Source organism: Podarcis filfolensis, assembly GCF_964270895.1.
Source record: "Podarcis filfolensis genome assembly, chromosome: Z".
In the NCBI taxonomy this organism is placed as follows: Eukaryota; Metazoa; Chordata; class Lepidosauria; order Squamata; family Lacertidae; genus Podarcis; species Podarcis filfolensis.
The window spans coordinates 46386834-46399781 of record NC_139617.1 but is presented as its reverse complement, the minus strand read 5'-3'; the positions used below and the strand labels follow the sequence as shown (position 1 = coordinate 46399781).

The 12948-nt window shown below is 47.5% G+C and overlaps 1 protein-coding gene across 7 annotated transcripts in view; it reads right to left on the bottom strand.

The window, feature by feature from the left end:
- Nucleotides 1-12948, bottom strand: part of AK1 (adenylate kinase 1) — a 64628-nt gene that overhangs the window by 37042 nt on the left and 14638 nt on the right. For 4 of the 7 annotated variants that reach the window (XM_083597336.1, XM_083597338.1, XM_083597337.1 and 1 more), the window contains exon 8: nucleotides 10195-10274. In XM_083597336.1, the coding sequence (XP_083453462.1) occupies nucleotides 10195-10274 (80 nt within the window). Of the gene's footprint in view, nucleotides 1-6411; nucleotides 6476-6877; nucleotides 7019-10194; nucleotides 10275-12948 lie in introns of those variants that run through there. The other 3 variants (XM_083597343.1, XM_083597341.1, XM_083597342.1) reach the window with 3 other exon arrangements.

The window sequence follows — 12948 nt, the reverse complement described above, 5'->3', positions numbered from 1 at the left end:
CCCAAAATGTGTGTTTTTGGGTGCCATGACTTTTTTCACATCTGTGATTTTGTGCAGGTCTCGTGCATCACGCAGGATTTCAGACCTGGAAGATGATGTCCCAGATTTGGGCAGCATTGGAGGTTATGCAACAGCGCTCTCCAACAGTGGAGGCAGAACACAGCCATTATGGCTGGTAGCAATTGATACCCCTATGAGAATTCCTCTGTTGATTTCCCCTATGAGAATTCCTCTGTTGTTGTTTAGTCATTTAGTCGTGTCCAACTCTTTGTGACCCCATGGACCAGAGCACGCCAGGCCCTCCTGTCTTCCACTGCCTCCCACAGCTTGGTCAAACTCATGCTGGTATCTTCGAGAACACTGTCCAACCATCTCGTCCTCTGTCGTCCCCTTCTCCTTGTGCCCTCCATCTTTCCCAGCATCAGGGTCTTTTCCAGGGAGTCTTAGAATAATCTGCTTCTAATACTATTCTAGTTGGTGGTCATAGTGCATCTTGTGGGAGTGAATTTCATAGTTAAACTAGGCACCCTATGAAGAATTTCTCTTCTTTTTCTCTGTCCTGAATCTTCCACCAACATTATAGCTTCATTATTTGTTCCCAGGTTCTAGTATTATGAGGGAGGGAGAAAAATGTACCCCTATCTACTTTCTCCAAACCACACATAATTTTATGCACATCTGTCGCATGCTCCCATTGTTGGGGGCAAGGGACAAAGCCCTGAGGAACAGCAAAAGCTAGCAACTCATGCCAAGCTTTCCCCCACCCTTTTAATAAGGCATCCTAGTGATTAACAAGATTAAAGTTTGGCAACTCTAGCAATAGATAGGAGCCAAAAGGGTAAGTATGTTTCCGAGCACAATTCAAAGTGTTGGTGCTGACCTTTAAAGCACTAAACGGCCTCAGTTCAGTTTACCTGAAGGAACGTCTCCACCCCCATCATTCAGCCTGGACACTGAGATCCAGCGCCGAGGGCCTTCTGGTGGTTCCCTAACTGCGAGAAGCCAAGTTACAGGAAACCAGGCAGAGGGCCTTCTCGGTAGTGGCACCGGCCCTGTGGAACGCCCTCCCATCAGATGTCAAAGAGAAGAACAACTACCAGACTTTTAGAAGACATCTGAAGGCAGCCCTGTTTAGGGAAGCTTTTAATGTTTAATAGGTTATTGTATTTTAATATTCTGTTGGAAGCCACCCAGAGTGGCTGGGGAAACCCAGCCAGATGGGCCGGGTATAAATAATAAATTATTATTATTATTATTATTATTATTATTATTATTACTATTAGGGGCCATCATTCACAGTCCCTTCTCCCTCTCTGTCTTCCTGTATTCCAGGGATACACTTTATGATTTGGAGAACAAATACCTCATGCAGCAACAAAAATTCAAACTCCTGTCTCTAAAAAGCACGGTGTCTGACAATGCCTTCCTGCTAAGGCGCTGCTCTCTTATTAGCTTGTCTCTGTTTTGTTTGCATTCAGGGTAAGACACAGGATTTGAAAACTGGAATTAAATAGCAGCTTCAGGCATTGATTACCACTGGGGAAATGGTACGATGGGGGCGATGATTCAAATGTCTCTCCCCCCAGGGGTTAAAATACATACTCTCGTTCATACAAACACAAACAGTGTTTATGAAGCATAAGCCAGAGCGCTCCAGGAGCCCTGTTGCACCCAGCCTCCCAAAAAAACCCTTCTGTCTAGGAAGTCTGACTTCAGTCCCTAGCTCTGCAAGTCACTAATATTTCTGGCCTCAGTCCTCTATCAGTAAAATGGGAATGCCCTCAGGGGGAACACTATACAATAGATAGTTTTGCTGGCAAACACGTGGCCACACCTCATTCCTGCACCAAAGTAACAGCCTTCCTTTTGGGAAGAGTCCCAAAGGAGCAGGCACTGAAAATAGACCTGTGGTTCTTTGCAAAGATCACTGCGACCCACCTCACTGGTCTGACTGAAGAGGGATGGAGTGGGGTCCAGTTACACTCCGCAACAGACATACCTAATAAGGCCAGATGACCTTGAGGTTTTGCTGGCTTTGGAGTTCTAAGTATGGGGCACCCATAATAAATCTCAGAGGGGTCACATCCTTGCAATGGAGAAGACACACTGGTATTGTACAGCAAAGTGGAGGTTTTTCTAAAGTTAAAAATGACCTGTGCATATGGATGGATGGATGGATCTATCTATATATGGCCCATGTCAATTCTGCATGTGCTCATTCACAATGTGTTCAGTCTCATTTCCACATTAAAAAAAAAAATGAATGGAAAAGCATATCTAAATATGTTAGTTAATTAAGTAACCTGCTCTTCATTGATACAAATAGCAGGGCAGGAAAAAGAACACCACAAATTATAAACAACACACCATATGCGAGGTGTGTGTGTGTGTGTGTATCAATCACACACAGAGTGAGACACAGGCAGTGTCAAATAAACGAAGAAACTATAAGCAACAAAGTGACAGGCAATAATCAGACAATAAACAACGCAAAACATATATATAAATACCGTACATGGGGCAGCACCCTTGTTCACTTCACTCACCATTTTCTCTCCACATTCTCTCTAGGGAATTTCTCTCCCTAGAGCACCCCTTCCCACCCCATGGGGTTGATATTGAATGATATACTGGTTCTGGACATGGAAGCTTCATAAAGCCATCGTGATTAAATGGCCACAGATAAATTGAGCATCTTCCATGAATTTGCCTCATTCGCCTTCAAAGCCATGTTTAACCGCATTTAAACACACACCTGCAGAGTCATTTGGAACATCCTCCTCCTCTATTATCCGGGGTTGCCAATGTAGTGCCCTCCATAAGTTGTTGGGACTACAACTCCCATCTTTCCACATTGGCTACCCCTGCTGTGCACACTACTAGCAAACTTATTGTCCAAGTGTCAACCCACCTGCTTGTTCATCTACCCAATAGTGGGGTAGAGTGGCATCAGGTGATCAGAACCACAAGCACAGAACCTTCCCATCGGCTGGTTCTTCTTAACTGGGAAGGAACCTGAGGCCCTTTGCCTACACAGCTCTGTAACTGAGTTATGGGCCAACCGCATCTTGCTAAACCTTACAAGGTAGCTCTGAATCATTATTCCCATAATTGCTTGGAGACCATCTCCATGGTGAGGAACGGGAACTCTGCCTATCCTCAGAAGTGTGCTTGACTTTGTTATAAGCACCCACCGCTAACCCAATGGTAGGTTCAGAATATTATATAATATAACATATGCTTGGTAATATCCACAAATTGGCTCGCAGGGGGTTGGATTTGTCAGATGCAATTGCCTTGCACAAGCTGATGTTCTTCAGATATGTTGGCCTACAACACCTTTACATAGAATTATAGTTGGAACCAGTGGCGTAGCGTGGGTTGTCAGCACCCGGGGCAAGGCAAGTAATTTGCACCCCCTAACCCGTGTATTTGCGCCCCCTAACCCCCAGATGTTGCGCCCGGTGCGGCCGGCCCCCCCTGCACCCCCCACGCTACGCCACTGGTTGGAACAGACCATGAGGTTCCCTGCATTGCGTGAATCTTTTGCCCAAAGTGGGTCTTTGAACCCACAACCTTGGAAATGTTGGTAGAGCATGAGACTCTACCAACTGAGCTATCCCCAGCATCATACAACCATGCTGGCTGGAGTTGACAGTCAGACTCCAAAATGTATGTCACCTCAAAATTTCCATAAAAACTGAGACCTCTAAATGGCCCTTCCTAACACCCCCCCAAAAAAACATAGGGGGCTTGCAAGTGCCTTAGAGTACTTTGCAGTGCCTTGATTCACATGCCTTACAAATCCCTACAACGGCTACCTTCAGGTGAGCTGGAAAGCTGTTATTTGGTACACATGCTCCAAGACACCTTGATGACTAGAGGAGTCTAACAACTGACACCTAATATTCAAAGCTTACATCAGGGGTGAGGAGCCTCAAGCATGGGGGGGTGGGGAGGAAAGCAAATTAACCTTCCAGGCCGCTGTATTTGGCCCTTAGGACTCCAGCCAAGCCATGCCCCCACCCCAGCGGCTACATTCCTCACAGGTCCTGCTCTGCACCTTCCCTGAGTGTTTTTGATTAGTTGCAATATGTCCTTGAACGCTGACAGTGCCTCTTGCCTGTCGGGGTGGTGATGCCCATCTTTGAATGTGCGTACAAACACCTGACTTTGGAGTGGGTGGAGCACAGCCTACAGTACAAAGTTTAAGAGTCATATTGGTTGCTCCACCCACTTTGGCTTTGGTCCCACCCACAAGGGGATGATGCCCTTAGGCTTCAAAAGAGCCAGATCATCTTAGACTGGCTCAGAGGTGCCAATATTGAACAAAATATTGGGGGGGGGGTTAAGCCCTGATCTGTATAATCTATCACATGATGTGTTGTACGCATGCCATTTGAATGGCAATACCCATCGACTTTGGGGGGCCCCGGCCCCCTCAAATATTTTAGGTGGGGACAAAGCCCTCTCGGCCCCTGGGAGTTGACTCCTATGGACTGGCTATAATGGGCCAGCCCACCACTGAACAAAATGCTGTGGCAAGGAAGTTCTTCCTTGATTCATGCACTTAAATCAGCCTTGGGTGGATTTTGTGCAGCAGTCAGGAATTTTACACACACACACACACACACACACACACCTCTTCTCAGAAATGAGTTTCACCACTAGCTTCTTGCTTTCCCCCAAAAGGTTTCGGTTTGGTTGCAACAGCCTGTCATGCCAAGCCTTTGGCACCTTAATTTGAAATGGCTGGATCCAAAGTTGGTTATCTTTGGAGGAGACCCACTGAAATTGATGGACATGACTACTTAGTGGAATTTAGTTGTATGAAAGGCATATATATGTATGTGTTTGTACACACACTCACACTATTTTTAAAACAACAACCACTCTACGGGTGGCAATAATAATAATATAATAATAATAATTTATTATTTATACCCCGCCCATCTGGCTGGGTTTCCCCAGCCACTCTGGGCGGCTTCCAACAGAATATTAAAATACCATAGTCTATTAAACATTAAAAGCTTCCCTTTTTCCACACACCCAGGAGGAAAGCATATTTCTAACATGATGCTACGACACATGAGCGCACCATCAGAAAACAATTCAGCACTTTTCTTCTTTCAAGCTATTATTTATCTCAGATGCAGCTTTAACCATAGCCAGCTGCCATATCCAAGGTCAAACTCTTTGTTCACCTAATCCTGGAAGCAGCGTTGACTATGGACTCTGACTTGCAGCAGGTCTCCAAGGTCTGGAGTGGGCAGGGTTTTCCACCTGTTGCTCCTGGGTCCTTCCAGCTGCACATGATGGGAACTGCAAAGCAGGTGCTCTACTACTCAGCTACATTATGGACACAGAGAGCTGCCCTACACCAGCTCAGGCTGTTTGTCTGCCCACCCCAGCACCCTCTATCCTGGGGACTGACAAGATAACACCAGCTCCCACCATGGTCGATGGTCCGGGATGATGAGTGATGTAGCCCAGAAGCATCTGGTTGCCACTAGTGTGCACTGGGGCCGGTAGGGCAGAAGACAAGGCCAACAGTAAGTGGTACCACATCCAATAGCTGGAGGGGCCAACTAATTTTGGTTTTGTTCCCATTCTCCCTGCTACAAGGAGAAACTCTAAGAAGGAAGAAGCTGGCAGGCAGAGCTACCCCCTCGGCTGAATAATGATGAGGATGTAAGTAAGAAAGCAGGTGGCTGACAACAGACTGAGGTTGATGGAGCAGTACCTTGTTCAGCCTAATGGACCACCCTCTGGCATCTTGGTATCCTCCAAGAGGCAGCTGTTTTGCAAGGACCTGGACCAGGGAGCCTTCTGCTGTCCTTTCACCCAGAGACGACAGGAGCTTCTGCATGCAAAGCAGTCTGGCTGCAAAGCATGCAGAACTCTGGAGCTTCTGTATGCAAAGCAACTGCTCTCCTGTTGGGTTATTGCAACCAGTCAAGCTTTCTTGTACAAACGCACACCTCAAGTGCATTTGCACATCCTGAGCAGCAAAACTCCACATACCTGTTTTAGGTACGTAAACAGAAATTTCAGCCCGTGTTCACCTGCAGGTTCCCAGCTTGCAAAGCACCCCACTTTCTTTCCTCCCACTCTTGCTGGCTCTTTTCAGTCTAGCATTCAATAAGCTGCAAACATAAGCAGCTCTCCCCCGCCCCCCCCGCCCGCCCGAAGTTTCTTAGCAACTAGCAAAGCGATTCAACATTTCCAGCCAGACTCCGGTAAAAAAAAACAGAACGTGCCTTTCACAGGGATCTCCCTGTGGCTGGAGGTGTGAGGCTGGCCATGGGGGGGGGGGGGGAGCGCATACACACACTGCGATTTCTCTTAATGGCATGACTTGTGGGGGGTGGGGTGGATAACCCAGCGACGCAAGATGGAAGGAACACTGACCTTGAGCGAATTAACAGGGGAGATTCCTAATGATCCCAGACGCACAACCCAGGCAAGACATGGGTGTGTGTATTACACACACCAGCGCCACCACAACAGCAACACGCACGACTGACAAGCCAGCCAGAGGGATGAAATTCTGAAAAGCGCACAGCACTGCATTGTTCCATTGTTACTTGTCTGCAAGCACACTGAGCTGCAAAGGGGACTTAGCAGCCAAGCCAGGGTTGCACCTTTCTACTGAATCCCTTACTACGACGACGACAGAGACCATGAGCAACATAATGAAAATATCTGTCCTGCTTCCTCGTTCTGCCGGCTGGTACCCAATGAATGAAAATAATAAAAACAAGAATTGCAGCGTGCTTTCCCTGGCTGCATTAAGCGGATGCGTGCGTGTGTGTGTGTGTGTGGCGGTGTGTCCTTTCCCCTAGAAGCCCTGCCCCAACAAAAGATCCATACGTACCTCTCAGCGCTGGGGTGCAGGGGGACAAGAAAGGGGGTCGAGGAAGACGAGGGCTCTTTCTCGCCAGAAGCCTGCCCCTGCATGGGATATCCAGCTATTTTTACCACTCTATATACACGGCTGCCAGGCGCGTGGCATGCTGGGAGCGGGGGGGGGGACACTCTCGCTGCCTGACACGGTTGGCGACGGAGGACACCCGATGCCCGGAGACCTGAGCTGCATAGAAATGCTATGGGGATCATGGGTGGGGGGGGGGGCATAGCTGTCAATCTTCCCCTTTTTTGCGGGAAATTTCCTTATTCCAGCGCCACTTCCCGCTGCTATCCCGGATTGTTAGATATCCCGTAGACTGTCCCCAGAACAGGTGAGGCTGCTGATCCCTTATTTTCGAGGCTGCTGATCCCTTATTTTCAAATCTGGAAGTTGACAGCTATGGGGGGGGCACACAAAAAGAGTGGCAAGGAAACCGCAAGAAGGTGCAGGATAGCGAAAGGGAAAAGCAGATAAGGAAGCGAAGCTCTCCCTGAGTTTTCTATGTCATCACAATGACAAGAAAGGTATGGGGTGGGGGAGCCTTTATCAAATTAATGTGTTATTATATCTGTCTGGGCTTTGGGGTGTTGTCTTTTTTAAAAAAGAATGCTGTCTGAGATCCTCTTCACTAGAGATCCTGGATCTTTATTTACACTTCGATTTGTTTGGTTTTATTGACAATCTTTATAACTATTTTATGTTACGGGTAAGGGAGCCTTTTTTGCTACCTGCCCCGACCTCCTTGCGCTAACTTTGACAGGTGAGTGGAACATCCCACCTGTCAGTTGCCTGATGCCATTATGATGTCAGGTAACTGACAGGTGGCTTTCCAACTGCCAAGTCATGTGCATAAAACTTCATATAACTGTCGAAATGGGTTTATCTTAGTGAAAAGTAGCTTGCAAAAAAAAAAAAAGCATTATATGAGGAATAGGCACATGAAAAATGTATGGTCTGCAAAACTGTGATCAAAAATCTTTATCTTAGGAGAAATTAGCACCAAAATGCTAATGAGGAAAGGTCTTTTTCAAACAAACAAACAAACAACAACAGAAACTTAATGTGGAGAACAGGAATTAAGATTGGGAAAAATGAGAAACCAGAGTTCACAGGTTCTCCCATCCAACCCAGAAACCAAAATGGACAGATTTGCCCTTCCAAACTACATTATGCAGATGCGGGGGGGGGGGGGGCTAAGAGGAGCGAGGGATAATGGAAAGTAAAGGAATGTAAATGAAGGAGTGAAGGGCATGTGGCCTGGCTGCTTCTGGGAAGACACTGCTGGTGGTGGAGGAAAAAGAGCCATATCTCAGTAGCAGGACACCTGCTTTGTATACAGAAGGGCCCAGGTTCAATCCCCAACACCTCCTGTTTGGAGTGGGGGCTGGAAATCTTACACACCAGAGCCAGCAAAGAGAGCCACTGTTGATCAGCACACAGTGTCCTGGGCTAGACATTTCATGGGTCAGAGGTGGAGCCCCAGCGTTGCATGCAGTATTTGTTGTTTTTCCCACTTGTGAGCCCAGAGTAGCAAAGGTAGGAGGGGACGGAGGAAGATGGGACCCTGGGAAGATGTCAGTCTGGTAAAGGCTGTCTGAACAAATGAACTCCTCAAAGGCAGCTTCTTATAGTACTAGTGCAGGGATGGCGAACCTATGGCCTTCCAGATATTGTTGGACTCCACCTCCTACTGGTCCCAGCCAGCATGACCAATGGTCAGGGACGATGGGACCTGCAGTCCAGGGGGCCACAAGTCTCTCAAAGCTGCCCCACACAGTTTGTAAACTAGGATCCTCCAAATGAGGTTGAAATCAGTTTCCATCAGCCCCATACACCTTTGTCAGGGGTCAGATGATGAAAGATGGAAACCATTATGAGGGGAAGGGCTGTAGCTCAGTGGTAGGAGTTTACTCTTTGCATGGCGAAGGTCAGGGGTTCAATTACTGACATTTCCAGGTGAGGCTGGGGGTAAACCTCAGAAAGCTGCTGCCATCAGAGCAGGTAGTATGAGGCTAAATGGACCAATGGGTGCAATGTAGGCAGCCATAGGAGCTGGGTCTTATGGAAGAGGAGAGCATAGTAAATCAGGTCCCCACACAAAAAGGATCAGGGAAATGTTTCAAGAAGCAATGGGGCAAAGGCACCAATCACCAGGCAACACTTCACCAAGGTCCTCAATCCTTGGCACCTCCAGGTGGGACTGGGAACACCCCCCATCTGAAACCCTGGAAAACTGTGAACTAGATGGGCTAATGGGTTAACCATTGCTCAAAATGGATGGATGGCTAACAGGCAAATTAAATGGGTCTACTCTGAGTAGGACTAACACTGGATACAACTCCCCTCCCTGCTCCACAGGGGTATTTGAAGGACCATCTTGCCCTGAGGGGAGAAGCAGCAGTAATAGCTTTTTCTAAACAAGCATGTTGTCTTTCCCATTCTTTTGAAACTCATCCCCCACCTCCCAAAAATAAGAGTAATCTTATGTAAACCACTTTGTCAAGGTCCACCTGAAAAGTGGTATATAAATCCTGCAAGTGGCAGACGAAGGTGATTGACTATATGGGACTGGCTGAGATGACTGGCAGAATCCGTGACCAAGGGAAAGAGACGGTGGAAGAAGATTGGAAGAAATTTAAAGTTTATCTTAAGAACTGTTGTAAAATTAATGAGTGCTAAAATGTCATGGGTAATGTAAAACAGAATTGCAGTGATAAATAATTGGGTAAGAGGAAAAAGATTAGAAACTGAATTACAAGTATTGAAATTAGGGGTTGCTGGAAAAGTTTAAAACAGGGATGCAGAAAAGGGAGGTATGGGGAAGTCGTTGAAACAAGGTTCAAGAAAGAGAGGTTAAGAAATTATATGTGTTTATATGTTTGTTTGTTTATGTGTCGTTAATTGTTAGTTGTATTGTGTTTTAATATATGTTGTAAAATCAATAAAAATTTATTAAAAATAAATAAATATATAAATCCTGCAAGCAAGCAAACCGAGCAAAATAAAATAAAAGCAGCCTCCTGTTGCATCCAGTACTTTACTTTCTGCTTAATGGACAGGGGTTAACTGTCAGCCAGTAGTTGACCATTGCCAGTTTTTGACCTCCTGGGCCACTGACTCTCCTGTTTTCCAGTTGTGAAGTCCCGCTTCCCATCCCTTCCCGTTCCTGTTTTTGACCCAGAAAAGAGGAAGTGGGGCTCCAATCCAGCCTCAGTTCTGGAAGCAAGTTGGGAGGCTTTCTGCCAAGAGCCCAGGCCTATGACATGCCACTGCTGCAACCTTACCTGCCCCCAGTTCTGTTCTTCCTTCGGAGAGTCTTGGCTGGGGCTAAACAGATTGTCCAACGACGCCAGCAGCGGAGACTCTGAATCAAGAGACAGAAAACAGGAAACAAAAGATGCCCGGAAGGTTCCATGTGGTGGTGGGTGGCAGGGGGAGTAACACAACACACCAGGGTGCTGACAGAATCCTCCCAAGTGGTAAAAGCAAGTCTCAGTCTCAGCTGCCATCGTTTTGGGATACTGGAAAGCAAAAAGCTACATGGGGCTTTGTAGAGCTAGTCTTTGAAAGATGTCCACCATTGTCCCCAGGCAACCTGAAGCTTCACATGAGAAGAGCCCTGTTGGATCAGGCCAACGGTTCTGTTGGTTCATCATCCTGTTTCCAAATGGCCGACCAAATTCCTCTGGGGAAGACCGCAAGCAGGGCACAGAAGCACAGCAGCGCCACCCCGTTGCCATTCCCAGCAACGGGCATCCAGAGTGGACACTGTGTTTAGAGCTAGGAAAATATCTAAACTCTGCAGCTGGAGTAAAATTAGGCAAACATTTATAGTAGACTCCCTACTCACTGCAAATCAACTCATTCTCAGCCTACGTGTGCATGGGCAGTAGCCAAGGGGATGGGTGGTTGCCCCCCCCCAAATCAATACAAATCAGTACAAATCTGAGGTTCTGCCCCCCCAAAAAAATACTGGCTACGCCCATGTACAAGGGAGGTACCTGGGAGGTAAAAGGTAAAGGGACCCCTGACCATTAGGTCTAGTCGTGGACGACTCTGGCGTTGCGGCGCTCATCTCGCTCTATAGGCCAAGGGAGCTGGCATACAGCTTCTGGGTCATGTGGCCAGCATGACTAAGCCGCTTCTGGCGAACCAGAGCAGCGCACGGAAACGCCATTTACCTTCCCTCCGGAGCGGTACCTATTTATCTACTTGCACTTTGACGTGATTTCGAACTGCTAGGTTGGCAGGAGCTGGGACGGAGCAGCAGGAGCTCACCCTGTTGCAGGGATTCAAACTGCCAACCTTCTGATCGGCAAGTCCTAGGTTCTGTGGTTTAACCCACAGCGCCACCCGCATCCCAGGACCTGGGAGACCAGGGTTCAAATCCCTCACGTGGTCATGAAGCTCATTGGATGAACTTGGGCCAGTCACTGCCTCTCAGCCTAATCTACCTCACCAGGTTATTGTGGGGATGAGATTATAAATTAGGGTCAATCTCCTCTCATCTCCCACCCTCCTGCAGGTTCTCTGATGATGTTGTCTCCCCCACCCACACCAGAACTCAGGGACAAACTAGAGGTGATGAGAGGCATCTCTCTGTTAATTTCATGGGCATGACTGCCCTGCCTAGGTGCATGGAGGGGAGGCTGTTAAAGGCTACAGCTGAAGGCCACAGCTCTGCCTCTGCCCCTTCACGGCCTAGGACCCTCGTACCTACGGGACCGCCTCTCCCGGTATGCCCCACGGAGAGCCTCAAGGTCCATAAATAGCAACACCCTAGTGGTCCCAGGCCCTAAGGAAGTTAGATTGGCTTCAACCAGAGCCAGGGCCTTTTCAACACTGGCTCCGGCCTGGTGGAACGCTCTGCCTCATGAGACCAGGGCCGTGCGGGATCTGATTTCTTTCCGCAGGGCCTGTAAGACAGAGTTGTTCTGCCTGGCCTTTGGCTTAGAATCAGTTTGATTCCCTCCCCCTCTTTCTTTTTCCTTTTTCCTTTCTCCTCCTGTGATGAGGCTGCATTTTAATATTTTAATGTTTCAATATTTTAATGTTGTATTTTAATCTTGTTTTTAAGTTATATTCATTCAACTTGTTTTTATTATTGCTTGTTAGCTGCCCTGAGCCCGGCCTTGGCTGGGGAGGGCGGGGTATAAATAAAAATTATTATTATTATTATTATTATTATTATTATTATTATTATTATTACAGGTGGAGGCACCAATGTTCCCAAACACCAACTGCTGGAAGCAGCAAGAGGGGAGACTTGCTCTTGTGGCCAGATCCTGTTTGCAGGCTTCCCATTGAGGCATCTGCTTGGCCACTGTGAGAAGAGGATGTTGGGTTACTGGCCTCATCCAGCGGGCTCTTAAGGTGTAACTCTTTCTCCTATCACTTTTCTCTATTGCCCCTGGCACTTTTCACCTACCTTCCCTGTTTTATTCCTTTGCGCTCAGTTTCGTTCTGATACTGGAAGGGAGGTTTTTTCACCCTTTACTCTTCCGATATAAAAAATTAGGCCCGTCTCTTCCTGCCTCCCCGTCACTCCCTATGCCTTCATTAATGAATGGAGCAGACACATGAGCAGCAAAGGGGCATTTTGGCTAATGGTCCCCTTTCACTTCAGTTTTGTAATTTCCTCTCCCGGCAATTGGGTTTGTGCACTTACTCTCCCATTGAAAATTCAGCTTTCCAAATATTAGCCGCAGGTTTACGATTGTTGCCCTCCTTGCCAGCAGAACGTTTTGTAGAATCGTGGGCTCCTGCTGCCAGGACGGAGGCATAGACAGGTGACGTCCAGGGCCAGATCCAAGCTGAGCAACCACCAGAGTCACCAAGTCCCAAACTGGGAGTCTTTTCAATCCTCCCAGTCCTGGGCAACTAATGACCAGCCAGGGTGAGTGTGATGACTCCAGACCCTGAGTTATACTTCACTGTCTGGGATGAGGCTCCAAGCCACCATAATAATTGCTCACCAGACACGACAGGTACGCAGAGAGCCAAGGATTGCCGGTTCTAGTCCTGGCTCCTCTTGAAAG